We start from the raw sequence: 26274 nt of genomic DNA on the forward strand, positions 1-26274 counted from the left end.
GAAAGACGCCGAAGAAGAAGCAGGTGGTGACGTTGGTAGCCAAGCACCTCAGCGTAGAGGTGGAAGATGGAGTAATATTCCACTAACGTTGCGATCTTAATCGGTTAAAACTCGCAGTATAGCAGCTTAAAACGGCCAACGACAAATATGTTTAAAGGCTGGGGATCGTGGCTGGGCATAGAGTCCAGCCCAGGGCCCCAAACGGAGGGAGACGACGCTCCAGAAACACTCGGAAGTAAAGAAACGGCAGATGTGGAGGACAGTGAAGTAAACAAACAAGAGGAGAGCCCAGCGCGGCCAGACGAGCAGAGCAGGCCGGTTATACCGCAGGCGAAGGGGCTGAGCGGTGAGACCACGTCCGATACTCACTCAACTAACACTGCTGTAACGTGTTTTAATGCGTTAAGGCTTATGTCACTTAGCTGAGTTCGCTCGTTGGCTAAATTACCTGCGATAGACATCTAGCTGTACGAGGAAGTGTAGTGGTCGATATATAGTACACGTTATTGTTTTAGTTACTCATAATTGGTTAACAAGCAATAAGAATTGTAGTAGTCTGGTTTAGCTGGATAACCCGAATTACTCTTTTGGGTTGCAAGGTTACATTCTCAACTTTGCGAGCAGCGCCACCAAGAAAATATCAGAGTCTGTGACGGAGACAGCACAGAGTATCAAGAAAAGCGTGGAGGAGGGTAACATCGATGGCATTATCGACAAGGTCTCTCTCTCTCTCTCTCTCTCTCTCTCTCTCTCTCTCTCTCTCTCTCTCTCTCTAAGTTGAACACTTAGGAATGTAATGCACATTTTGTTCTTTAAGAGTTACACGTGACCGTATTATTTCTCAGACCATTCTTGGAGATTTTCAGAAGGAACAAGAAAAATTTGTGCAAGAGAAGAATGCAAAGAAAACAGGTGAGGATATTCCTAGATACAGACGTCTGTGGAATTAAACTATGTTAAATTTAGGACTTATTTCCTATATTTCCCAGTGTTAACACTATTGAAATTGATCACGGTGCTTAGCTACATGTATTCCAGTAACGTCGATCTAAATGTGTAGATGCAGCAGTACCTCCTTGGGTCGGCTACAGTGAGGAGGAGACCATTCAGCAGCAGATCTTGGCTTTATCAGCAGTAAGGTTCATTTACCTTCAGCTACTGCAGCATCACACTGTGAAGCAGTGTCAACATCCATCGTTGTGAGGCCTTCTTTCAAAAATATTTCCTCAGGACAAAAGGAACTTCCTCCGTGACCCGCCGGCTGGTGTGCACTACCACTTTGATGTTGAGCAGATGTATCCCATCGCCCTGGTCATGTTGCAGGAAGACGAGCTCCTTAACAGGATGCGCTTCGACCTCGTCCCAAAACTGTGAGTGGCGGCAAGTTTGGGATGGCCTGCAGTTACCTGTGAGCCCATTATGGGTTCGGTTCATGCTGTCGAAAGAGGGAATGGGAGGCATAGAAATTAATTCCTCGACCATTTTAGAACAGAATTACTAAATCAGAAACTTTCCACCATAAAGTAGTCTATGTTTTGGGAATTCTAAGGAATTGAGTATGTATTCCAGCATACGTCTTAAGCTAGCAAGCTCAACAGAAAGATCACTGCTCGTAATTCTAGGATGAGGTGAGTTTGGGTTGGTCGGTGGCGCGCTGTGGTCCGTGCGGCTCACGAGCTGCCGTGTGTGTGTCGTGCAGCGTGAAGGAGGAGGTGTTCTGGAGGAACTATTTCTACCGCGTGTCCCTCATCAAGCAGTCCGCCCAGCTCACTGCGCTGGCAGCACAGCAGCAGGCCGCTGAGAGGAGAGAGGAGGAGAAGAACGGCGCCGCGCCGCAGGACGAGGGTGTAGTGGGTACGCCGTGAGTTTACATACATTTGGCTGGTACAGGCACCTCAAGTCTCTTGTTCTCGTCTTTTATTTAAGGATTGAACGTGCTTTCTTGATGTTTCATATTGGTTTCTTTACAATTTCCCATTGTTTTTTCTTCATGCAATCTATTTCACAGAAGCCATAAGACCAAAAACCCCTCCCACAACCATCAACGCCAAGACCAAGTCGAGTGAGGTATTACACAGCACTAGATATTTTCATTACGATTAATCTAACTGATAACGCGTGCATGCACAAACACGTACACACACAAGCCCGTACACGCACACACAACAGACTTCTTTTGTTTGAAAGCAGCACGATGAGGAAGAGATCTCTACGAGCCCTGGTGTGTCTGAGTTTGTGAGTGACGCGTTTGACTCCTGTAACATCAACCAGGAAGACTTGCGGAAGGAGATGGAACAGCTCGTCCTGGACAAGAAAGCCGAAGCTTCTCCGCATGACGGTGAGCTTGTGGTTAGTGGGTTGGGCCTGGTCATTTAACATGTGCTGCGCTAGTATATCCACTCACGCTTCCAGTCACATTAAGCTATAATGAACAACGGTGCATGGTTATGTCTCGTATAGCCTCTATCTCTCCCCCAACACGTTCTTCTGTCTTTCTCTCTCCTCAGAAGACGCGTCCGAGTGGGAGAGGGAGTTGCAGCGAGAGTTGCAAGAGTACGAAGTGGTTGCAGACACGGATAATCGTGACGATAACTGGGACCGTGAGATTGAGGAGATGCTACAGGCTGACAGCTAAACCCTAAGTTCCTTCTCACGTGGACCCAACACTGCACTGGGAAATCTCGCGTGGACCCAACACTGCACTGGGAGATGTGGGGGAGGGGGGTAATGGACCAAGACAAAAACGACAAAACCTTCAACCAAGAGTGGGTTTTTAAGAGACATTGTATTTAGACAGATCCTAATATCATACTTTATGGTATCCTATTGATATGTTTATCTTTTGAAGTTAATTAAGAAGAAATCACATAAGAATTCAGTCTCCTGATTTAACAGTAGATTGATTTAAGGATACGTTATCTCTGTTTAGTAGAAGTGGACTTTGGCTTGATGCCAAACACAGTCAACTCTCCCCCTTGGCTGATAAACTTCATAAGAAATTGTTGGTTCTGCCCTTTTATAACTTCAGTGACATGCCAGTGTGCATCATTGGTCCTACATTATTTTATGAGGCTGTTGATTGGTCAGCTTTTAAATGTCACAGTTGAACTGGCCCATGCCTACACCATACAGTCAAGGATATCTTGGTGTTTGAAACCACACAGTGCTGGCCCAAATGAAGATATGTAGATGACATTTTCCTTTGTTGAGAGTCTGCAGCACCCTTGTACCTGGAGAAAAATATATGGTTTATAGTTGGAAGCAGTTTATATCAACTTGTATATTCACAGAGCTTGGGCAATGCAGGTGAAAGTTTAGTTTTCCTTTATCTAGTGGTCTTGTAATCAAAACTGAGAGGAATCTGCATCCATGATGGATAACTAATGTTTTTGTTTTTCTTTATTTTTACGTTTATTTCTCGTTCCTTTGTGTTAGTTGCTGAATAATTATATTTTGTGTCTTCAGTTTTTGTCTCATGAGAGACTGTTACAGGTGATCAGAGGTGATGAAATGTTGGTGAAGCTAAAATTAGCAGAAAAAAGCAATCATATGGGAAAAAATACATTGGAGACAGTTAAATTAGGAGTGTTTAATCCTAAGAAATCCTGTTTATGATAATTAAAGACATCCTCAAACATGTGACTTGATATCTCAATAAAATTTTGCATAACTGAGAAATTAAATGTATAATGTCTCAATCGTAAGACACTGAACTATAATTGAGATCTCGGTCATGATTAGGTCATAAATATATCAATTATGATCAAATGGTTATTAGATATAAAGGCTGTGATCACATGACTGTGATCACGTTCACCTCGAAACACCGCACCATCTTATTCGTCACTCCTTCGTATGCTAGAGGATTACATTATGGCGTTAGAATAATAACAACAAAAACACGCTCGGCCAAAGTTAATTTGCATACGTCAGGGAGCTTGCTGCCCGCTCATTGGTCGCCGGCGACGTGCTGACGTAAACACGCCGTAGCAGCGCAGTAGAGCGGATTTCGCCGTTGTCCATGGAGTGCGATGGCGCCCTTCCCCGACGAGGTGGACGTGTTCACCGGCCCGCACTGGCGGATGAAGCAGCTGATCGGCCTCTACTGCGACAAAGTACGTCTTCAAAAACACAATATCGCGTCCCGTCGTCCATAGTGGGGGTCTTTAAACGGGCAGCGTACGCTAGTTAGCATGCTAACCCTAGCTAGCCTAGCAGATTGGAGCGCGTAGCTGGTGAGCTAACACCCCAGCGCCTCATTAACTCACTTATTATTCATAATAAAATTATTCATATTATTCAACAGTTATGTAATTTTTTTCGGTTTCTGAAGACATACTTGTTCTTAAACAGCCTGACTGGCGGGGTGGAGGCGTTAGCTGCGTGGCTGTATCGCCAGTCAGCGGAGTTGGTTAGTTGGGTACGTGCGGTACGTGAGGGCGGACGGGCGCCACCAGGCCGCCGTGTTTATGTAGTCACTGCAGTGGTCCGGATCTAATATAACTATGAACGAAGATAATTAGTTAATTAGTATGTTTTTCCAGCCTTGTCCATTTTAAGTAAAAAAGTGTGTTCCATCTGTAATGCGTCGTGTAACATAAGAGCTTTTGGTTATATAAGTGGGCTGAACCATGTCTGATCACTAGACCAGGTGTATAAATGGGTTGGCGACTTTGTCCTGCGTGAATTGGAATGATGAATGCAAGCATCTGACATTTATAGCCCTTAATAAACAATTAAACTATCTAAGTATTGTTTTTGCACTTAATTCGCAGTTTTAAAAGTTATGAGAATGTTATGGTTGTGATTAACAAAACTACTTGTAGGCCTGTATTGTGGGTATGTATGAATTAGATCTGAATAAACACAGTACACCAGACACTGGATTTACTGCAGTTATGTAACAGCTTTACAGTAAGCTGTAAAGTAAACACTGGGATCTGCTCATCACGTCCCACACATTTATGGTTGACTTGTCATTGTGTGGCTGTGGAGAGGTAACGGCACGCTCAAACTGTGATTTCTGTAGTAGTCAACTTCTTAATGTAGATGCCAACACGTCTCCTTTTTCTGTTCCGTCAACAGCTGTCAAAGACGAACTTCTCCAACAACAATGATTTCCGCGCGTTCCTCCAGACGCTCTGCGCCACCTTCAAGGTGTTCAAGATCCACGAGCAGATCGAGAACGAGTACATCATCGACCAGCTGCAGCAGCGGAGTCGCACCGTCTACAACGTGCACTCCGACAACAAGCTCTCAGAGATGCTCTCGCTCTTCGAGAAAGGCCTCAGGAACGTCAAGGTGCGTGCGTCTAAGGGGGTGTGTTCGTGTACCTGTTTTAACTTTGTTCCTAAGTATGAAGAAAGTGACTGTGGAAGGTCATATGTCTGTCCCTGCCTGGCACGGGCCTGTTGTGAGCCATGGGTGCTGTAACTTAGCTTAAGGTTTGGGTGTACGGTGTCGGTTATCATGCAGGTGAAACCATGCCGAGGTGTTTCTTGCATCAGTGAGGGCCCCAGTTGAAGGTACCTGAAAATGACAAGGCAACTTTTTAAGGCTTCTAAACTAATGTTATAAAACTGTGCAAACAGGACATGGAAAATGTACAGATGTTGCGTTTTTGGTTAGTTGTGGTATTGGTTTTGCAGTTGTGGGTTTTAAAAGCTGTTTGGTTTAAGGCAGTTGTGGATAGCCGCTGCAAATATTTGTGTCTTTGGTTAGCATGGATGAATCACCACGACTGGGGAAACAGTCTGTGGTAAAGTGGTCTGACTTTCCCAGTCTTAGTTAGCCAATCGTGGAATTTTCCACTTGGTAACGCCAAGTGAAACGAGGCCAGTTTGTTTTGTTTCAGTAACTGGAAAGATTGAGGAACGTTTGCTTATTTGCTTTTATTGTTTGCTGAAGATATAATTTTGATGAGCACATCTAGTTTGCCTAATTAATCTTGTGTGTCTAAGATATGTGAAAAGTAAACCCAGGTTGGAATCACACAACTGTGTTTTGTTTGGCGAATCCCAAAATGGTGGTGACTGAGTGAGCCATTATTAGTTTAATGTCACCTGTGCTGTGTAGGCTTTTAAGCTGCCAAAAAGCATTTCAGAACAGGAATTCTGATCTCTAATCAGTTTTTGTGACTGATTTGCCAGTCGAGGAACAAGGCAGCATCAAACGACTCTGATCCTAGGTCAGGTCCCGTCCTGTTCATGAGGCGGAGTTACAGCTGTCCATGCAGGGTGGGGACTGTCTCTTTGCTGTACAAGGATAACTCAGTCTGTTGTGGCACCATATATGGGCGCGTAAATGACACTGGCCTGACCTGTTGCTACATGGAGACTTCCGTGTTTCAACTACGTTTTTGTTGAAACAAAGATGCGTAGTTTATGAAAGGCTGTGCAGTGTAAGCCTGCTGCATGCGTGACGTATCTAACAAAAAAAAAAAAAAGAATGTGATGTGCTCACCTGAATCACGTTCCTGCTCAAACGCATTTATTTCAAGGTGTTCATTTGCCCGTAGTGTTTTCCCTTGGAAGAATGGTTGTGTGTGTTGGGGAGGGGGTTTTTCACGCATCAAATATGATCTTTGTCTGGTGTAGAGTTGCTTAGGAAATGATGCATAAAATTGCACGCTGATGTTTTTCCATGAGTAGATGAGCCCGTTGTGCTACTGAACTGCACAGTTCAGAAGGTTTAGCTTTGTCACTTTCAGTACAATCAGACTCATGCAAGAATTATTCTTGCTTGTATTCTGATTTCTTGTGTATAACGTTCCAGAAAGAAAAAAATCATAAATCATAACAGCACCTCGTACACTGCAGCAGCACCCTGACCCCACTGAGGTCTGGTTTACTATGGTGCACACGCCCCTGGACTTTTTGTACTATGGTGCACACGCCCCTGGACAGAGAGATGTACGTGAAAATATTTTCCATCAGACTTGGCCTGAATTGATTCTTGAACTCCCAGTTGGACGTTTGTAATTACAGTATTTAAGTAATTGCTTGATTGTGTCATGATCTCCTGTGTGATGTCATGGGGAGCTGAAATTGAAGCTCCCCTTAGTGGGTCTGTAGTGATGAGGTACACACTTGCAACACATTTGCACCAGGACTGCAGATGTGTATGATTTCACCTGATGTGTGGATGTGTGGATGTGTGTGTGTGTGTGTGTGTGTGTGTGTGTGTGTGTGTGTGTGTGTGTGTGTGTGTGTGTGTGTGTGTGTACGTGCATGCCTGCCGTTCCACTCATGTGATACTCGAGTGGTTGAGTGTGGTACCCTGTGTGTGTGTGTGTGTTCTGGATTGATCATTTGTATGTGGCTGACCATCTTGTTGACCTTTGCCCCTCTGCCCCTGACCACGGCAGAGCGAGTGTGAGCAGCTGAACTATGCACGGCAGCTGAAGGAGCGTCTGGAGGCCTTCACCCAGGACTTCCTCCCTCACATGAAGGAGGAGGAGGAGGTAGGGGCCCGCCTTCATCACCCGCACCTAGCAGTGAGGGCTCGTGCTGACCTCATCTTACACAAGAGTGCTGATCATGGACCAGCACCATTCAATACACAGCGCATCATACAAACCACCCACTTTTAGATAAGAAGGCAGAGTCAAAATGTCAGGTTGTCAAGAACATGGCTATGTTGGAGTACTACAACCTAACATTATCGCACCTGTCCGCGTCCCTATCTACCCCCGCACCTGTCGGGTGCACCTGTCTCAGGTGTTCCAGCCCATGCTGATGGAGTACTTCACGTATGAGGAGCTGAAGGCCATCAAGAGGCAGGTGATCGCCCAGCACTGCAGCCAGCAGCAGGGGGACGTGGCCGCCGAGGTGCTGAAGGGCCTGAACGTGTGGAGTCAGGCGGAGGAGCTGCACAAGGCCTTCAAATACTCCGACCACGAGAAGACCCAGGACGGTGAGCCACCGCACACGCCCCAGATCATGTTCAGGAACAGTTAGGAGAGGCCCCTGATGGAGGACCATGGCTCCATCGAAGCACTTGGGTGGTGTTTTCCAGCTCTGTCCTGTTTGGCTTTAACGCTCAGTGCCGTTCGTGCCAACTGTCCTTGGGACTCCTTGGCAGCCCAGACGTGGGGTGTTGGAGCACAGTGAGCGTGTGGTTATATAATACTAAAACTCCACGTGCCTGCTGCCGCCCCAACACAGCCTCAGAAGGGCTCCAAAAACACGCGTGACAATGTTGGAGGTGAAATGTCCTTTATTGAGCCCATAATGGACTTCACTGAATTACACTGGTCACATGATCTAACAAATGTTATGGTAAAAAAATGTAATAACAATCCAGGCTGTTCTTGCAGGATCTTGTAGTCTTCAGCAGTTGGCTTTTAAAGCTGCATTGCTGTAGCAGTATAAACATAATTTGGTCTTTAGCCCAAATCTTTAGCACCGCGTTAGCCAAGATGGCGCCTGTGCTTCATGTCAGTTGTCTGTGTGTCGTTCCTGTCCAGCAGAGGTGGAGGTCGGTGTCCGCACGCACATCTCCGTGCTGCCGGAGGAGGTCTTGGTGCGCCTGTTCCGCTACCTCGGCCCGGTCGACCTGTGCCGCTGCAGCCAGGTGTGCAGTACCTGGGCAGAGCTGGTCCAAACGGGCTTGCTCTGGAGACACCTGTACCCGGTCCGCTGGGCGCGAGGTGAGGGCCCACACTTCTTTACTGCCCGTTAACTGTGATGAGAGTTGCTGGAGTGAGGCCTTGTGCTAGGTCATGGGTTAAAGTTCTCCGTCACTACGACGGATTTCCGTCATTTGATTTTTTTGGGGAAAAAATCCGTCAAATCATAATAAACAACACACGCACGTGCTATCTGTTTTGTGGCCGAAATATGATTCTCACTGGCGCTCATCAGCGCTGGATGGATGACGGCGGTGTCATTTGATTGACTTGCGGTTCATTCCGCCTTCAGATTTGCGGATGTTACGTAGAAAAGTTTTTACCCCCCTCCTGCCTGGTGTGACCGTAGCGCGCGACTCTGTACACCTGCGCGAACGGCGGAGGCTACTTGCTGCGTCACATTCTTTTTGCAGTGTAGTCCCCTCAAAAACAGGGGAATGAACATTTACCTGACCAATTGTAATGTTGCATTAGTGCTGGAATTTAGGCTAAAGTACTTTAAAATGCTTGAAAATGTAACTACTTCGTTTCACAACAAATATCTGTCTGACTGAACAGTTATTACGCTAACAAATACGAGCCTCTTGTAATTCCAGGATGAAACATGAGAGAACGTGAAGTCGTTAAGATTGGGCGTTTTGAAAATAAACCACCATTAAATAATGTGATAAAAAGAGAATTATTTCGAATCATTTCGAGTATATGTATAAATATTTAACTTAATTAAATTTAACGTTGAGAACGCGTTGAAATGGACCTTGAAAGTGACGTACAAGTGCTTTAATTCCACCTTATAAAGGTGTATGAACCCGGCAAACATGACTTGGTTCACTGTGCTGAAGCGCTGTGCGCGCGAAGTTACAAAATTCGAGAGGTGCACGACTGCGCATATATGTAATGCTGCAGCCCGGAGCCCCGGTGGGCATGGGTAAAGGGCGGAGCATGTGTCAATCATTTTCGAATGCAGCCAATCAGATACTAGACTTTCGTTGTCAATAATTTTTTATTAAGCCAATTATCAGCCAGAGTTAGCTGTCAATCATTTTTTACTGCAGCCAATCATCTTAACAGATCTGCCAAAAGAAGGCGGAAACTGCACGGAGAAGCTCTTTAAACAGAAGTATATGCCATTCTTGCACAAAAGTAGCTGAATAAAAACATTAGAAGAGCCATGACTTTAGACATTTTTAAATAAAAGTTTAAAATACTTCTCACTTGTTATTCTGGAACGGCACTTTAATGTTTTTTTTCCTTTATTGCACGTATTGTATCATTTACATATATATATATGTGGCGAGTGTAAATTGTTAGCGGAGGGGAGGTGTAAATGGACACAAATTAAGTATTATATCGCGATCGATCGCCAAGTATAAACGCCTCCGCCGAGCAGAGCGTTAAGGAGCGATTTCGATTGGAGGATCGTGCTCTATTTTTTATTATTAATTTTTTGCTGATGCTGGTCCAGCTTGTCGCGTGCCACTGATTATGCCTCGGCGTGCCAACGGTGGCCCGCGTGCCATAGGTTGCCGACCCCTGTGGTATGGGGCCTTTGAATATTAAAACCATTGTAGAAATTAAGCTCAGATGTGACCAGCAATGGAGCGCAAGTAAAAGAAGGACGCGATCACACAGTCTCATTGAAAATGTAGGAGTTAATGAATAAAGTGCACCAACGCAAAACCCGTGACATAATCCAAATCCAAAGTTTGAAGCTATCGTATGCTCACCGTGTACATCTATGCCAAGAGAAATTCGTGGGCAGTGTTTAATTACATCTTTGCGGGAGTCATTGAGTTGGATTAACTCTGATTTGATCAACTCTGTCCGATAACTCCAACACTCCATCGTCATTTGATTATATCAAAATAATACTAGTCTTCAAACTTTATTTGGATTATGTCACGGGTTTTGCGTTGGTGCACTTTATTCATTAACTCCTACATTTTCAATGAGACTTTGTGATCGCGTCCTTCTTTTACTTTACTTGCTGAGCTTAATTTCGACAATGGTTTTAATATTCAAAGGCTCTACAGCAGGGGTCGGCAACCTATGGCACGCGGGCCACCGTTGGCACGCCGAGGCATAATCAGTGGCACGCGACACGCTGGACCAGCATCGGCAAAAAAATTAATAAAAAATAGAGCACGATCCTCCAATCGAAATCGCTCCTCAACGCTCTGCTCGGCGGAGGCGCTTATACATGGCGATCGATCGCGATATAATACTTAATTTGTGTCCATTTACACCTCCCCTCCGCTACCAATTTACACTCGCCACATATATATGATGTAGAAATGATGCAATACGTGCAATAAAGGAAAAAAACATTAAAGTGCCGTTCCAGAAAAATAAGTGAGAAGTATTTTAAACTTTGATTTTAAAATGTCTAAAGTCATGGCTCTTCTAATGTTTTTATTCAGCTACTTTTGTGTAAGAGCGGCATATACTTCTGTTTAAAGAGCTTCTCCGTGCAGTTTCCGCCTTCATTTGGCAGATCTGTTAAGATGATTGGCTGCAGTAAAAAATGATTGACAGTTAACTCTGGCTGATAATTGGCTCAATAAAAATTGATTGACAACGAAAGTCTAGTATCTGATTGGCTGCAGTTGAAAATGATTGACACATGCTCCGCCCTTTACCCACGCCCACCGGGGCTCCGACCTGCAGCATTACCCTTCTCCGACTTCGAGGCTCTCGCGCACGGGTGGAGCCACCGCGATTACGTCATTTTCGGCGTGCGGACCCTCGCGCTGCTCACGCCACTCGTGCTGCGTCAAGTGTAAAGGCTTAAACCAGGCTTAACATGGATGGTGTTGTTCTGTTTGTATTTAAAAGCTCTATCCAGTGGTGTTAATTTTTTTGTAACATACCTACTTAAAGCAGGTAATCTTACGGCTTATGTTTTTGCGATGGTGAATCTGATAAAAACAAGAGAACTTCATACCTTTTAAACCAGGATTCACTAAATTTGACTTGATCTTTAAATAATTTTCTGGAAGAGGACCCCCAGATAACTCCCATTAAATACACATTTATGTACATTTACTGCTCAGGTGTTCATTCTCTCTTCTCTCCTTACACAGGCTGTTTAGATAAATATACTTTATAAATGTGTTTATTGTGTAGAATTAGGCAAAAGAGGCCGTGTCCCAACTACACCACATTTTCAGTAATTGCTGGCATTGTCTTTTGCCAAGAAAAAATTTTCAGTCAAATGAAAATTTCTTGCTTTAACCCATGTGCTAGGTACTGGTGTCAAAACGACTAGGAGGGGTTCTAGGTGCAGATGACTGGGGTTCTAGATTTCAGCTGCTTCTTATTCGTCTACAATGCGTTTTCTCTGTGAGCAGTTGGGATTCTGTTAATATTTGATGAAGTGATTGTCCCAGCGTACACGGTGCATCCTCGTAATGAGTTTTTGGCAAGCATGTGTAACGGAGCGTGTTTCCTAGGTGATCATTACTGTGGCCCCCCGTCGGAGCTGGATCAGGGTCCGGATGAGGAGTGGGTGCAGAACCTGCGGGAGGAGGGACGAGCCTTTCAGGAGTGGGACGAGGACGCAGACGTGGACGAGACAGGTAGCGTGAGGCTGCCTGTGCACATGTCCACATCTCCAGGGAGACGTGCGGGTGTAGTGGGTGTTTCGCTGCTGGCATTGAGAATTGGAAGAGCCTTTAGTACTTGGACCCAGTTCTGTCTCTTATTTTTATGCCTGGCCCTTGTGTTTGAGTGTCTCCTTGCCCCTTGGAACTAGTGGCGCTGAGTACCGAACATGTACTTCTGGACCTTAGTATGAAGTATATCTGGACAAGTGGTTGCTGTATTCGTGTGTGTGTGTGTGTGTGTGTGTGTGTGTGTGTGTGTGTGTGTGTGTGTGTGTGTGTGTGTGTGTGTAGAAGAAGCATGTGAGGACAAGCTGGCCATGGACACCGTAAGACAGGAGCAGAGGCTCCTGAACGGAATGATCCAGAACCTTCTCCCAGCCGTGGGCTCGTCCGTGCGCACCATCAGCCTGGCCTACAGTGTGACCGTCTCCAGCAAGATGGTGAGTGTGGTGAGCAGGTGCTGAAATCAGTCAGGCTGCAAACACTTTCCGGTACACGCCACACCCGTGATGGGGTAACGGTATTTCAGATAGTCCTGTCTTCCACGCATGAAGCTCTCCTGAGGTGTCTGTGTGTAGAGGAGCCTGCACTGCCTCACTCCTCATAAACCATCAGGCCCTTCATCAGTGGCACCACACGTTGGTGAGAGAGGGTCACTACGCAGTGCCTGGGCCTGTGTGGTCAGTGTCCAGTTAAATCAGAGCCACATTCGTAGTGTGTGTACAACTAGCAGTGAAACGCTGCTCCCATGAAGGGGAATAAATAGAAAATCGAATCTATATACATAGTAATTAGGGGTGTCATGATTCTCTAAATCTTCGATTCGATTTTATTTCCGATTTTAGGGTGACGATTCAATTTGATTCTCGATTTTCTTTTCTTTTTCTTTCTTTTTTTTTTTTTTTTTACAGCAGAGAGGCCTACGCCAGTTTTAGATTAGTCTAAATTTACAATATCTTATTCAAAAGTTGGGTTTGATATAAGGGATACAAGTCAAATCAAATCAAATATATTTGTATAGCGCTTTTCACAACACATGTTGTCACAAAGCGCTTTACAGGATTTACAAGGTTAACAATACTATGGGTCCAAATCCCTAATGAGCAAGCCAAAGGTGACGGTGGCAAGGAAAAACTCCCTAGATGGTGGGGAATAGGAAGAAACCTTGGGAGGACCAAGACTCAAAAGGGAACCCATCCTCCAATGGGCGGCCCGTTAACACACAAATTACACAAATGAATACACAAGTCACAAATAAACAGAGTTGTATAGTAACGAAGTAGAACTACTTCACTACTGTACTTAAGTACTAAAATGCTGTATCTGTACTTTACTGGAGTGTTATTTTGTTCTCCTACTTCCACTTTTACTTCACTACATATTTTCCATCAGTTTAATACTTTTACTCCAATACATTTTTTACGTGCTGTATAGTTACTCGTTACAATTATAAACATGTTAACTGCCACTGTCACCGGGTTAAGCGAGCAGGCTGTCTTATGAGAAAACTGCGCATGCTACGGTCGCGTCTCGATTACTCTGCTGCTGCCTTCGCTGAACACATGAGCTTCGTAATCTAGGTTCACTTGACACGTCGTGACTGCCGCAAGGGTCCACGTGGAAAAAATGATGCAATCGCGCTGGCTCCGCCAATGCGCGTTGGCCACACGCGCGGTCGCATCGCGAGGTCGTGCACCTCTCGATTTTTGTGCGTGCGAAGTTACAAGGTGGAATTTATGCACTTGTGCGGCACTTTGAAAGGTCCATTTTCAGTATTTTCCAGCACCTTCAGCTTGATTTACATATTTATACAAATACACATATATTTGAAATTATTCCAAATAATTCTCTTTTTAGCCTATCTCATTAAAAGAGATGGTACAGTGTTTGGTAACAGCAGAAGAGCGCAGTAAGCACGACTTAGGTTAGATATCTTAGCTAACTAACCTAATTATGTTCATGGCGTGCTGCAGAATTCACTTAATATTAGCTGGCAATAAAGGCGACGTGCTGACTAATCATGTGTCCATTTTTATAGTGTAGTGTTTTTATAGGGTAAGAGCATTTAATGAGGGTAAACGCAGGGCAGTAGGCTCACCCTTAGAATCCGACGGATGGATTTTCCGTCCAAAATACACCTCGTTTTCTCAGGTAAATGAAGGCGAATTTGTACTTCTGCGTCAAACCTACGACGTAGCGGGACATAGGTTATCTGTTTTTTGTGTACGAAGTGTTAACCCCAGTTTTTTAAGTACAAACAGAACACTTGTATTTGTGATCTTTGACATCTTTGATTTGTAAGTGATATATAAAAACAATTTATAATCAAACTTTAATGGCTTTCTGTAATTAATTCAAAACACAATACTTGTTCTTTTTACTTTCAGTACGTGAGTAATAAATTTTAGACTAAACTACTTGCAATACTTAAGTACAAAAAATGCTGAATACTTCTGTACTTCTACTTAAGTAATTTTTTTAAAGAACACTTCAACTTCTACTCAAGTAAATTTTTTGATAGAGTACTTGTACTTTTACTCAAGTATGGGTCTCGAATACTTTATACAACACTGCAAATAAATCACACAATCAGGTTAATAAGGTAACTAGAATGAAAGTTCTGGGTGTTGATATTGTCAATGTAAATGTCTTATATTGAACGCCAGGTTTTCATTCCGTGTCGGAGTGATGACACTGGTATTGTAGGCTCCGACTGCAGTGTTACTCCCCAGGTGAACCTCGGAGAAGAAAGATATTTACACAGAAAGAAAGGGATTTACACAGTCATTGGCTGATGGAGTTAAGCCCCGCCCACCCATCCCATTCTACACACCCTGCTACAACAGGGTAGTAGTAGTCGGAGCCTACAATACCAGCATCACTGCTCCGACACGGAATGAAAGCCTGGCATTCATCAACAGACATTTACAGTGACAATATCAAAACCCAGAACTTTCAATTCTACCTTTTACCTAGTCTGATTGTGTGTGACTTGTGTATTTGTGTGTTAACGGGCCGCCCAATGGAGGATGGGTTCCCTTTTGAGTCTTGGTTCTCCCGAGGTTTCTTCCTATTTCCCACCATCATAGAGAGTTTTTCCTCGCCACTGTCACCTTTGGCTTGCTCATTAGGGTTCTGGACCCATAGTATTGTTAACCTTGTAAACCCTGTAAAGCTGCTTTGCGACAACTTGAGTTGTTAAAAGCGCTATACAAATAAACTTTGATTGATTGATTGTAACTCCACAACAATCTACTTCAGTCTATATACTGTGGGTTACTAAAATAGATAATCGTTAAAAATAGCTGATATGAGAAAACATATAAACACACATCTTACCTGTGTTTGCCGGTCGGCCATTTTCCAAACAGGGTGAGATTGGCGCGCTTTCGCTGACGTAACTTCATCAGCCAATGACTGTGTAAATCCCGCCCACTCGTCAAATCGGGTCCAAAAGTCAAAAGCAAGAAACTTCTGGAGGCGAGAGAGAGACTGAGAGAAGTGCGAGCAAGAAAAGGCGCAACGAAAACGGATTCTTCAAGAATATTAAACTCAAAATAGACAATTAAAAACATTATTCTGTTTACAAACCTGCTTTTTTAACTCTCAATATTAACGACAGTTTTCTCAATTACAAAATGTTATTTATTGGTTGTGGATTCAGTTTTTTGATTCTCTAAACATTAAGACCTATTTTGACGCCATAGGAATAGTCAATCCTCTTTTTGACTTCGAGGCTCGAGATTGTGACATAATTTCGATTAAATATCGATTTTCGTGACACCCCTAATAGTAATATAGCCAAGAGATGCACTGTTACAGTATGGCCTGTGGTTACAGTATATAAATAGTTCACACACACTGGCAGTCTGCAGTGTGTAGTTGAGAAAGTGGAGTTACTGTGGGGTTAATATAGAGCTGCTTTGACATAATGGATCTTGCATAGTTTTAGTTAAAGGAAAATGTATAACCAAGAAGCCAAACTGACACCAAGCGATGGGTTTAAGTTTATTAGCTGGAATAAAGTTCCCACTACGGAAAACCTAAAATCCTTTAGGCGACAAGATTTCATAGAGAGGTCTAGTAGTAGACCATTATTTCAATGTAACTGACTTCTGAACGTCCGATTGATCACTTGGAATCAACTCTTCAATAGAGCTGTATCACGGAGGGTTTAGGATCACTGAGACTAGCAACTTCTGCAAAACTGGACTATATCATCAAAGTGCATGGTCTGTATTTGAATAAAACTGTCTTGAAATCTGAAAGCAGGCACGCTTACAGACAGGCCATAGTGTGAACAATTGATAAAATTAATTTTATTTGAATTGACAATTTATTTTTTATATCTATTTTATTCTCCACCGCCAGGTGCGTCAGATCCTCAGTCTGTGCCCAAATCTTAAACACCTAGACCTAACGCAGACCGATATCACAGATTCAGCCTTTGACAGGTGAGTGTTTCATCATAAATCTACACTTTTTTTTCTTTCCCTTCAAGGACTTAATTTCACTGGCAAGAATTTGAGAATGTAGCTCTAGAGAGATTGATGTTTTAAGCCAGTGATGCTGCTAACAGAAATTCCCGTTTCTTTGCTTAGCTGGGCGGAGCTGGGGGCGTGTCGTTCACTTGAGCATTTGGACTTATCAGGCTGTGAGAAGATCACTGACCACACCCTCAAGAGGCTGTCCCTAGCCATAGGTGACCTGACCATACGTCCCTGCTCCAAGAACAGCCCAGACCACGGGGCCAAGCTTCTGAAGGCGGCACCATCTCCAATCAGACTCCTCGACGAGCACTCCACCTGTTCAATGGGACGAACCCGACAGGCGTTCATTTATAAGCGGAGGCCCGGGGGGCGGGGCATGGGCTGCAGTCCCGTCTGGGTTCTGGATCCGGCCGAGCTGGCGGACATCGAGGACGCGGCGGATTGGAGCAGGCGAGGGGGCGTGTCTGCGCAGGACGGAGTACACGGAAGTATTTTGGAGCTACAGGCAGGAGGCGGGTCTTGCTGCTGCAGGCGGGGCAAGAGGCAGAGCTACGTCACCGGCCCTGGCTCCTCCTACTGGCGGAAGCTGTATGGAGCTTTGGGAGACGTGAAATGTGGCCACTCCACATGCTGCAGTTCAGACACTGCAGTCAGGACAGTGAAAGGAGCGCAGTGCAGCTCCCAGCCCACAGGGGGCAGCGCTGTGTTTCGGACTACATGCCCTTCCGAGGGCGACTACAGGACTGACCAATCAGGGACCTCTCGATCACTAAGGTTCCTCAGCCTGTCAGGATGTTATCAGGTCACAGACCTGGGCCTCAGGTACTGCACGTCTGACTCCCTCACACACACACAAACACACACACACACACACACCCCACTCCACTAGTGTAATCAGTGGGTCTGAGTTTCTACACCCTGGTCCTTCAGTCCCAGCAGTCTACCACATCTGGCACAAATCAACTTTAATGAAATTAGACGAGCATGTCATAAATCTCCCATCAAGAGTCAGTGTCATGTTTTTTTTTCTTTCTAAGAGCGAGTTTTCCAAAATGCATTGCACATTTCACAGTTCAGAGAGTTAGAAAGAAAAACGGATTTACTAAAACGTGCCACTAGATGGAAGACCTGTTTCTAGTACGTGACGTCTGTGTGTCTGTGTCTGGCTGTGCGCATGTCTGGCTGCTGTAGATGTTTGTCTCAGGGAGGAGGGCTCCCCCTACTGGAGCATCTGAACCTCTCAGGCTGCCTGTTTATCACGGAGGTGGGACTACAGGAGCTGGTGTCTGTCTGCCCCACCCTCAACTACGAACACTTCTACTACTGCGATAACATCAACGGTAACACACACACACGCTCAACACCAGCTCTGACCACACCAGCTAGTTTCTCACGTGCTCTCACACACAGTCTTGTATTATGTGACAGATTAATACATTAATGGTCACAGGTCATATACACGTCCTATTACAATGACTGCTTAAAATGTACCTCCACAGGACACTCTGCATTCACAGCTTCTGATGAGTAAGGCATGATCGCTGTGTCTAGATCAGTTTTAAAGACTAATGTTTTCTGAATGTGAATTTTCTCCTCAGCTCTGTTTGGATGTTAAGCTGCTGTCTACATGTATGACCTCTGTACGTGGTGTTATTGGGGGTAGTTAATGGAAGGCTTTTGATTGGTTTTCATGTAGACGTGTAACGACTTGTGAACAAAAGGTGTAAATAGTGCTTAACACAACTCTCACTCAGCCCTGCCCTGATGTTGATGGGTATACAGTACCTCAAGGTGAGTATAAAGAAAAGTAGTTCCTAGACTGGCGTATGGATCTGTACAGGTCAATGAGAGCCAAGCTGCCTCATTCACACGGCTACATGACCGTGGCATGTTCTGTCCCTCCATAGAGCAGATTGGACTGTTTGAAATCGGAGGTTTAATTTTCTCTAGCACGAGCAAAGCTCCATTTGAGTGAAGCTCGTTCGGCCTGAATGGGTGGTGGTGGAACAGCGGGCCGCTTTATTGCGAACGGTATTAGTGAGCCAAGGCGCGTGAGTTTGCAGGGCGTTTATTCCTGTGGTTCGTCCGGGGGGAGAATTGCTCAGCGTCTCCGAGCTTAAAGTCAGACTACTTCTGTGGTGACGTGATTTAGGGATGTGCCGATCCAGCTTTTTGAACTTCCGATACTGATATTTATTTGCACTTTCCTATTCGATACCGATATCGGCTGATACAGATACCGGCCTATCCGAGCATGTATTAAAGTTTAAAGTTATTTAGCCAACTTGCTTTGTTGTCAAACTCATGTTGAAAAGCGTTTTACTCTTGATAACAAGTAGTCAGCTCAATTAGGCGTGTTTGAGTAATACACAATGGTTGGTAAGTAGAAACTGACCTGTTTATTTAGCAATTAATAAACTCAAAATAGACAAAATAATAAATAACAAACAGAGATGGCATCAGTACACTAAGGCTTAAAAAGCCATAAGTGCAGATAATACTGTAAATTGTATACATTTTCACAGATAACTTCAAATTTACATGGCCGTCTTAATGGTTAGGAGATGCCACTGAGCTAAATTGGGGAGAAGCTATGCTCTGTTGAAGGTGTGCTGGAAAATGTGGACCGGATTTTACTCTTGCTGGCGAAACCGCAGCAAAAACTGGAATGGATGATCTAAAACCCGGATCGGACTTTAAAAAAAATGGATCGGGAGTCTGGATCTGCATTTTCTCTTGCCTGCCGATCCGATACCGATACGCATTTTTTGCAAATATCGGCGGCCGATCCAATCCAAATATCAGATCAGGACAAGCCTAACGTGATTGGTCAGGTAGGCAGTGTAGTCTTTGGGTCTGTTACGGGTCTCCATGGTTGCGCTGTCCTTAGTTCATTCAGTTACCTTTATATGAGTGTAGGGTAGATTCAGTGATGGACTGCTGTCTCTACTTCATTAGCACAGATGGTAAATAAATGTTGGTGCATTTCACAGTGGACTGAAACCATAGTGTCTGCAGTCTGGTGCACAGGGCTGGTGTCTCTGCTCTTCATCTCAGTGCAACAGCACTCGACAACCACAAAATCTATTTCCTTGAAAGGTTTTCAGGGCTCAGGGCATTTCAATTCAAATGTACAGGCGACCTCCTTTGAACTTGTGTGTTTTTCTTGAAATATGCCTTTAAGATTACATGTTAACTAAGTGCAATGAGAGAATACATTTCAGTAGTTTTCACGTGTACTGTAAGGTGAGCTTTGAGTTGTATGGCGTTTCCTGCGTGCTGCTCTGTGTTTATCGTGGGTGTTTGAGGCAGTTGTGCTCCTGCTGCTGGGTGTGTGTGTCTGACTCTCCCCTCCCTCCGTCTGCCTGCAGGTCCCCATGCTGATCTCGCCAGTGGATGTCAGAACCTGCAGTGTGGCTTCAGGGCCTGCTGCCGCTCCGGAGACTGATCCTCCCTCCTTCCTCTTCCTCCCCCTCTCCTCTTCCTCCTCTCCTCACACATCTTCTGTTGGGTTTTGACATTGGCACCTTGCACTACTGCAGCTTTTCTGTGTTTTTCTATTGCTGATTTTCATTTTGTCTTTTTTTTTGTCTGTCTTCTACTGCCCTCCTACTCCTGTCTTCCTCTTTCTCTCTTTGTCTCTTTTGCTCCCCCCTCCCAGCCATCTTCAACTTGACCCCGCCCACTCTGATTAGTGCTGCCCCGCCCTCTTCCACCTGCACTGTAAATGTAGGCGTGCTCCCAGCTGTCACTTGCGGGCTTGATTCCTCTCCGATGAGAACCTGAGAGAAGGAGGGGCAGAACCCCAGAATGAAACACCAAGCTCTTCCAAGCACCTGGGCAGTTTAAATATGTACATTTGTAGATGAATAATGTGTTGATGAAGTTGAGTTTGGGCTTTGGAAAGGGTAGAATACTACGCAGTCCTATTTTTGAGTGCTTGAGGAACCACTGCTTGAAGCACAGAGTACAGGAGCTCCACAGGAGCCCACAGGAGCTCCAGCCTCTAGTGAACGTGCACGTCGCTACCCTGCAAGTACTGTACAGTCACTCTGCCGTCGCTGCTTCTGTTAACGTGTTTTGATTTCCGTTCTCATGCAGCGCTGCAGGCTTGTAACCAGGAACAACCACTGGAGGGCAGTGTGTTCTCTATACAGGTTAAGGCTTGTTTAGGATTAAACTGCATTGTCTGTTGAAATAAATATATGATAAACATTCCCCTTTATAAGACTCATGTGTGTGTGTGTGTGAGTGAGAGTGAGAGAGACAGTAGGTTTAATATATGTGAAACCAGCTTTTAGGATGAATAATATGATTGAACTTCTTATGGGTTCGATACATGCCTATTAACTGGTGAGTGGAGTTTAAAAATAGGGAACTAGGTGCTAGGACGTGTTTCTCTATGTCAACATTGGCTAAGGACTCCGTTTCCCAGAGCTAGACCTACATCTAATACCTGCTATAAGCTCTGCTATAAGAGTCCAGAAGGTTAATCTCTCTGTAAAATAGTTAAAAATCTTTTGAGCTGCCCAAGTGAGTCGTGCATACACACATGAGCATTATGTGTGATTTTATTGGTACTAGACGATGGCCTGTGCTGAAGAGGATCTAATTTTGCATTTCTCCTGGAACATGTCCATTTAAATCGCACAGGATTCTCAAGTGCTTGTGTTTTATTTTTTTCAATGTTGTGTCTAATCTGCATTTTCACTACATTTGTGCAAGATGCTGGCAGATGCATCTTTTGAATGAATTGAAGTGTATCAAAAAGCTGATCAAACAAGTTCAGCTTAGGGGTGTGTAAAGACTAAATGAACTTTGGTTACGTCAGTACAAGTTCACCACTCCAGTTGTGCGTCTGCAGTCTAGACTTTTAAAATGGTCTGAATCAGTTAAGTAGGGATACAGTAAAGACTAAAGCACATATGTTACGGGTGTTTGCTTATATCAGCTTTTGATATTCCCTTTTTAAAAAGGCTAAGTGTTGTGTTTTCACTCATTTGCAGACGTTCTAATCTATCATATGTCCACATGTGCTCCCTGGGGAATCAAACCCATGTCTTTAATATTACCAGTGTGGTGCACTTCAGTCAGCCAGATGAGCTGCTGTAATACTTCACATTAGTGCTGTTCACTTTCTATGCAGATTTTGTGCTGAATATGTCTGACAGGACGTGGCCCTCTGAGTTCTCTCTGTTCTGATCCTAGTGCTGTACTTTCTGTTCAGGACCATATTCCACTACTGAAATTGAAACTTCTTCCTTTGGGTAAAATATGTTTGAAGTGAACAGACATCCACTTTGACTTCGGTGGGACTTTGTTGGGGTGTTCATCCCTGCTTCTGAATGAAACTTAATCGCCCTCAATGGTGAAATATGAAGGGAGGTCAGGTGGGTTTGGAGTTGATGTCTATTAAAGTGTTAGTGTTACGTTTGAAGGCTTTATGATTGCCTTGGAAAGGTAATGGGTTAGTTCCCCAGGAAGGTGGGTGAGGACACTATGCATCCTTTGTTACGCCAAAATGTAAAAAAAAAAAAGATAATTTTGATAATGCTATTAATGCAGATGTTACCCTGTAAAACCCAGTAAAAATGTCAACATGCAGCATTTTTATTTCCACACTGGTGGTGTGAAAAGTGAACAGTGGGATAATGAGCTCCACTTGCCTGTTTTGACAGACGGTAAATGTGAATATTGTTCAGCCTTTGATGAGGTTCTTTAATGTTGGCATTCATCTGCTATTTCCCTCAGTGTGGAATATACAAGTAATTCTGCCATTTTATGAGAAGATTACAAACCAGAGTGAGTGTTCAGTTCAGGCGAACTACACAGGGAGTAATGTATAACGTTTCATCACTATGCAGGAAGTTGACAAAAGTTCTCATCAATCACTGCATGTCCAAGATATTCTGGCAGTTGCACCTGCTGGCTGTCTGATTGTTGAGACCAGCAAATAAATGTCTATTTCAAGAATTGCTAATATTTCATACATTGATAATACCATAAACAGTGTGATTCTTTTTAATCTTACATTGACCTGACTTGTTTGCAAGCCTGAAATTGCAAACCCTGGGTGTGAGGTACTAGTTTTTCACTTTAAAAACAGGTTCCTCTATAGGCAGGATGGCACCACACCTCTCTGATCCCAAAGAGCCCCATCACCAGGGCGTCTGGCCAAGGCAGCCACATTAGTGTAGGAGACCCCTGGCCACCGTGCAATGTGATACTGAAAACCAGCCAAACTGACCATTTATTTGCCCCTCCAAGCCCTGAAAATAAGCTCCTTGTCCAGAAGGTGTTTGACAGACTTAGAAAAGGACACTATACTCAACAACTCCTATTAGCATAGTTGCATTCTTGCTCAGTCCATGCCCCACTGGCAGAGGTTAGTACTCTCTGGCCCAGATTCTCCCTGTGACCACTGGAGACCTCACATCACCAGTCTCTCTCCAACATGAGTCCTCTGCTGGGGACAGGATACACCAGCACTGGTGAAGACATCAGACTTTTAACCACTCAAAAGCATTTCAACATGCTTCAGACCACTGCAACAGGAATCAAGGTGTACAAAGGGGCAAATCTGACAGACTGAACACAAACAAGGTCAAACCGTGTAGACCAATGTGGGATGAGTGCTCGATGCTTTCAAATAGTGTTGTTGGCGATACACAGTGAGTAATAGATCACATCCTTGTTATATAGGTGTGGTGAATGAGGGACAAGCATGAACTAGTAATTAGGGGGGCGGGATCTAGGTAGGTGTTGCCAGGAATTCTGGGTGTTGGAGTCTCTGGAGCCATGCAGCATGCCAGAATGCTTTTAATTCACCATAGTGAATTCCCTTAGTGTCCACCGTGAAGCCAATATAAACCTGAGAACTGCCTGCCAGTAACGGGGACATGTGGCTAACCGTTCAGCCCAGTCTGAATTAATCTGCCATAAATACTGGGGAGATCTCTACATATATTGGATAAATTACTATATGTTAAAGACACTGAAAATTATTGTTGTTGTTGTTTTTATTATTATTTTCAAACAAATTTTTTTTCTTGATACATGTATTCTGATTAGGCAACCTTAAGGAAAAATTATAATAATAATATCTCCACATGGTTGATTTAAAAGTAATTTACCATTTTCCTTTCCTCAGTACTATTCAACCCACTTCTTAATGGCAGGACTGGGGTAAATTTCAGTGTTTCTCTTTAATGGACAGAAGCAAATGTACATCACACCACAACATAAAACATTCCATACAAAATGCTATACTTTGCCCAGTTACGATATAATATCAATATTCGGTTGTGTGCTGCCATCTAGTGGACGAATACCGGAACTACCGGAAAATGGAAAACTCCTCACCTTATCTCTAAAGGAGAGCCCAGGCACCCTGTCAAGAAAACTCATTTCAGCCGCTTGTATGTGCGATCTTATTCTTTCAGCCAGTACCCAGAGCTCAAGTCTATAGGTAAAAGCCCGAACATAGATTGACCAGTAAATCAAGAGCTTTGACTTTTGTACAGTCCAGTACAGCATCCACAACACAGAAATCGCTGCACCAATCTGCATGTCAACCTCTCATTCCATCACTCATGAACAAGAACACAGATACTTGAAGTCCTTCATGTGAGACAAAAACTCACTCCTGACCCAGAGAGGGCACTCCACCCTTGTTCACCTGAGTACCATGGTCTCAGATTTAGAGGTTCTGATTCTCATCCCGGCCGTCTCACATACGGCTGCAACCTGATCCAGCGAGAGCTGTAGGTCCTGGTCCAATGATTCCAGACTAGAGGCACTGTTCCCGATGTCCACGTGATGCTGCAAAGACATGTCAGCCAGGACAGTCCCACATCATCCAGAGCTTTAATTTAACAAACTCAGGACAGATCTCCTCCACCCTGGAGCCTTTAACAAACTCAGGACAGATCTCCTCCACCCTGGAGCCTTTAACAAACTCAGGACAGATCTCCTCTACCCCGGAGCCTTGACGCCAAGGAGTTTCAAAACTACTCTGGTCACCCAAGTGAGGGGTGAACTTTTGCCCATCCTTTATTCATTATTATTACTATTAACTACTGCTTGTCTATATACAATATGGTCATGTCCATGTGTGTGTGTGTTGGTCTATATATTGTCGTGTCTGTGTGTGTCATGCAGAAATAGTGCAAGAAAGTGTAGACGGGATGTTTTCTGTTTCCACCATTGCAGTATCTGACCAGTCTGTCTGTCAATCAGTGTCTCATAGAGGAGCTGATCCAGCTGCTCAGTGATGCTCATCATCTCTCTCCTGAGTAGGAGATCCATGAGACCCCAAGATGTTTGCGTACCTTTGCTCAAGAATGCTGGAGTGACCAGATACCTCTTCATCTTCCACCTTTCTCTGATCCTTGGTCTTCAGCGGTGTCTGTATCAGTTGCTGGGACACAATGTCCTGCTCTTCTTTTATCTGTTGTTCTGTCTTGGTCAGTTTGTCCACTGTAAAGAAGACATGAGGATATAACGAGGATCCAGCAGTGTCACTAGCACCAAACATTTTCTCTCCTCCGTCCCTTCAAACCTTTTCTGCAGCAGGTTTCCCTGAGTGTTTCCATCCTCCTCGTGTTATGACCCTCTGCCTGAAGCTCCATCTTCAGCACAGCAATGCTTGGGATGACACTGGAGATGGAGCCTCTGAACTGTTGATCTCAAGAGGAACTTCCTCAACACGTTCCAGCATGTCAATCAAACTGGAAATTATGTCCCATTGATCAGCAGTTGGTGCAGCAAATGTTCCCAGCGTATCTCCAGCGTAGATGTTCAGTGTTTCTGCTCCAGCATCTCTGCATCATGTGGTGTGTGGAGCTCCAGCGAGTGGGTTCAGACTGAATGATGCTGTGCTGGAGGAGGCCAAGTTCAACTGTTTTCAGATTCTGCTTCGCAAGCACAACGTGGTTGAAATGTTTATCAATGTTCTTAACTTGGCATTAATGTACAAGTGGCCAAGAGAGAGAGACAGACACAGTCCTGTTATGTAGGTGCATGTGTATGTGTGTGAGACAGTCCTGTTAACTGTGTGTGCATATGTGTGTGTGTGTGTGTGTGAGAGAGAGAGAGAGAAATAGAGAGTCCTGTTATGTAGGCACATGTGTGTTTGAGACAGATAGATCTGTTATCGAGGTGCCTGTGTTTGTGTGAGAGACAGACAGTACTGTTATCTAGGTGTCTGTGTGTATGAGACAGAGACAGACAGACCTGCTATCTAGGTGCCTGTATGGGTGTGAGAGACAGACAGACATTTCTGCAGTCTAGGCGTCTGTGTGTTTCTGAGAGAGAGACCAACCTCATATGTAGGTGAATGTGTCTATGAGAGAGAGAAAGATAGACTAGGAATGAAAAGACAGAGAAAGACTAGGTGCGTGTGTAAGACAAAGACAGACCTGTTATCTCTGTGCCTGTGTATGTGTGAGAGACAAACAGACCTATTATTTAGGTGCCTGTGTGTGAAAGAGACTGAGAGCTTTTGAGTGTTGACAGTATTTTATTGTAAGAATTCTTTAGCTTTACATTC

At 44.3% G+C, this 26274-nt stretch overlaps 2 protein-coding genes across 6 annotated transcripts; both read left to right on the top strand.

Annotated features, from left to right (window-relative positions):
* Positions 1-3683, top strand: syap1 (synapse associated protein 1). Of its 2 annotated transcripts, none has more exons than XM_076984704.1 (9): positions 1-346; positions 600-718; positions 846-912; positions 1061-1134; positions 1231-1370; positions 1700-1854; positions 2009-2067; positions 2188-2338; positions 2508-3683. In XM_076984704.1, the coding sequence occupies exons 1-9, from the start codon at positions 148-150 to the stop codon at positions 2633-2635; spliced, it is 1092 nt and encodes a 363-aa protein (XP_076840819.1). In that variant the 5' UTR covers positions 1-147; the 3' UTR covers positions 2636-3683. The 2 variants fall into 2 exon arrangements, with proteins under 2 accessions (XP_076840819.1, XP_076840820.1); XM_076984705.1 differs by having other exon boundaries at positions 2191-2338.
* Positions 3684-3955: 272 nt separating this feature from the next.
* Positions 3956-20942, top strand: fbxl5 (F-box and leucine-rich repeat protein 5). Of its 4 annotated transcripts, none has more exons than XM_076984702.1 (11): positions 3956-4115; positions 5086-5301; positions 7367-7462; positions 7719-7914; positions 8468-8650; positions 12082-12207; positions 12526-12674; positions 16606-16688; positions 16836-17546; positions 17916-18064; positions 20096-20942. In XM_076984702.1, the coding sequence occupies exons 1-11, from the start codon at positions 4032-4034 to the stop codon at positions 20170-20172; spliced, it is 2070 nt and encodes a 689-aa protein (XP_076840817.1). In that variant the 5' UTR covers positions 3956-4031; the 3' UTR covers positions 20173-20942. The 4 variants fall into 4 exon arrangements, with proteins under 4 accessions (XP_076840817.1, XP_076840818.1, XP_076840814.1 ...); XM_076984703.1 differs by having other exon boundaries at positions 8471-8650; XM_076984699.1 differs by lacking the exon at positions 20096-20942 and having other exon boundaries at positions 17916-20089.
* Positions 20943-26274: the final 5332 nt, after the last annotated feature.

This window comes from Brachyhypopomus gauderio, chromosome 21 (genome assembly GCF_052324685.1).
Source record: "Brachyhypopomus gauderio isolate BG-103 chromosome 21, BGAUD_0.2, whole genome shotgun sequence".
In the NCBI taxonomy this organism is placed as follows: Eukaryota; Metazoa; Chordata; class Actinopteri; order Gymnotiformes; family Hypopomidae; genus Brachyhypopomus; species Brachyhypopomus gauderio.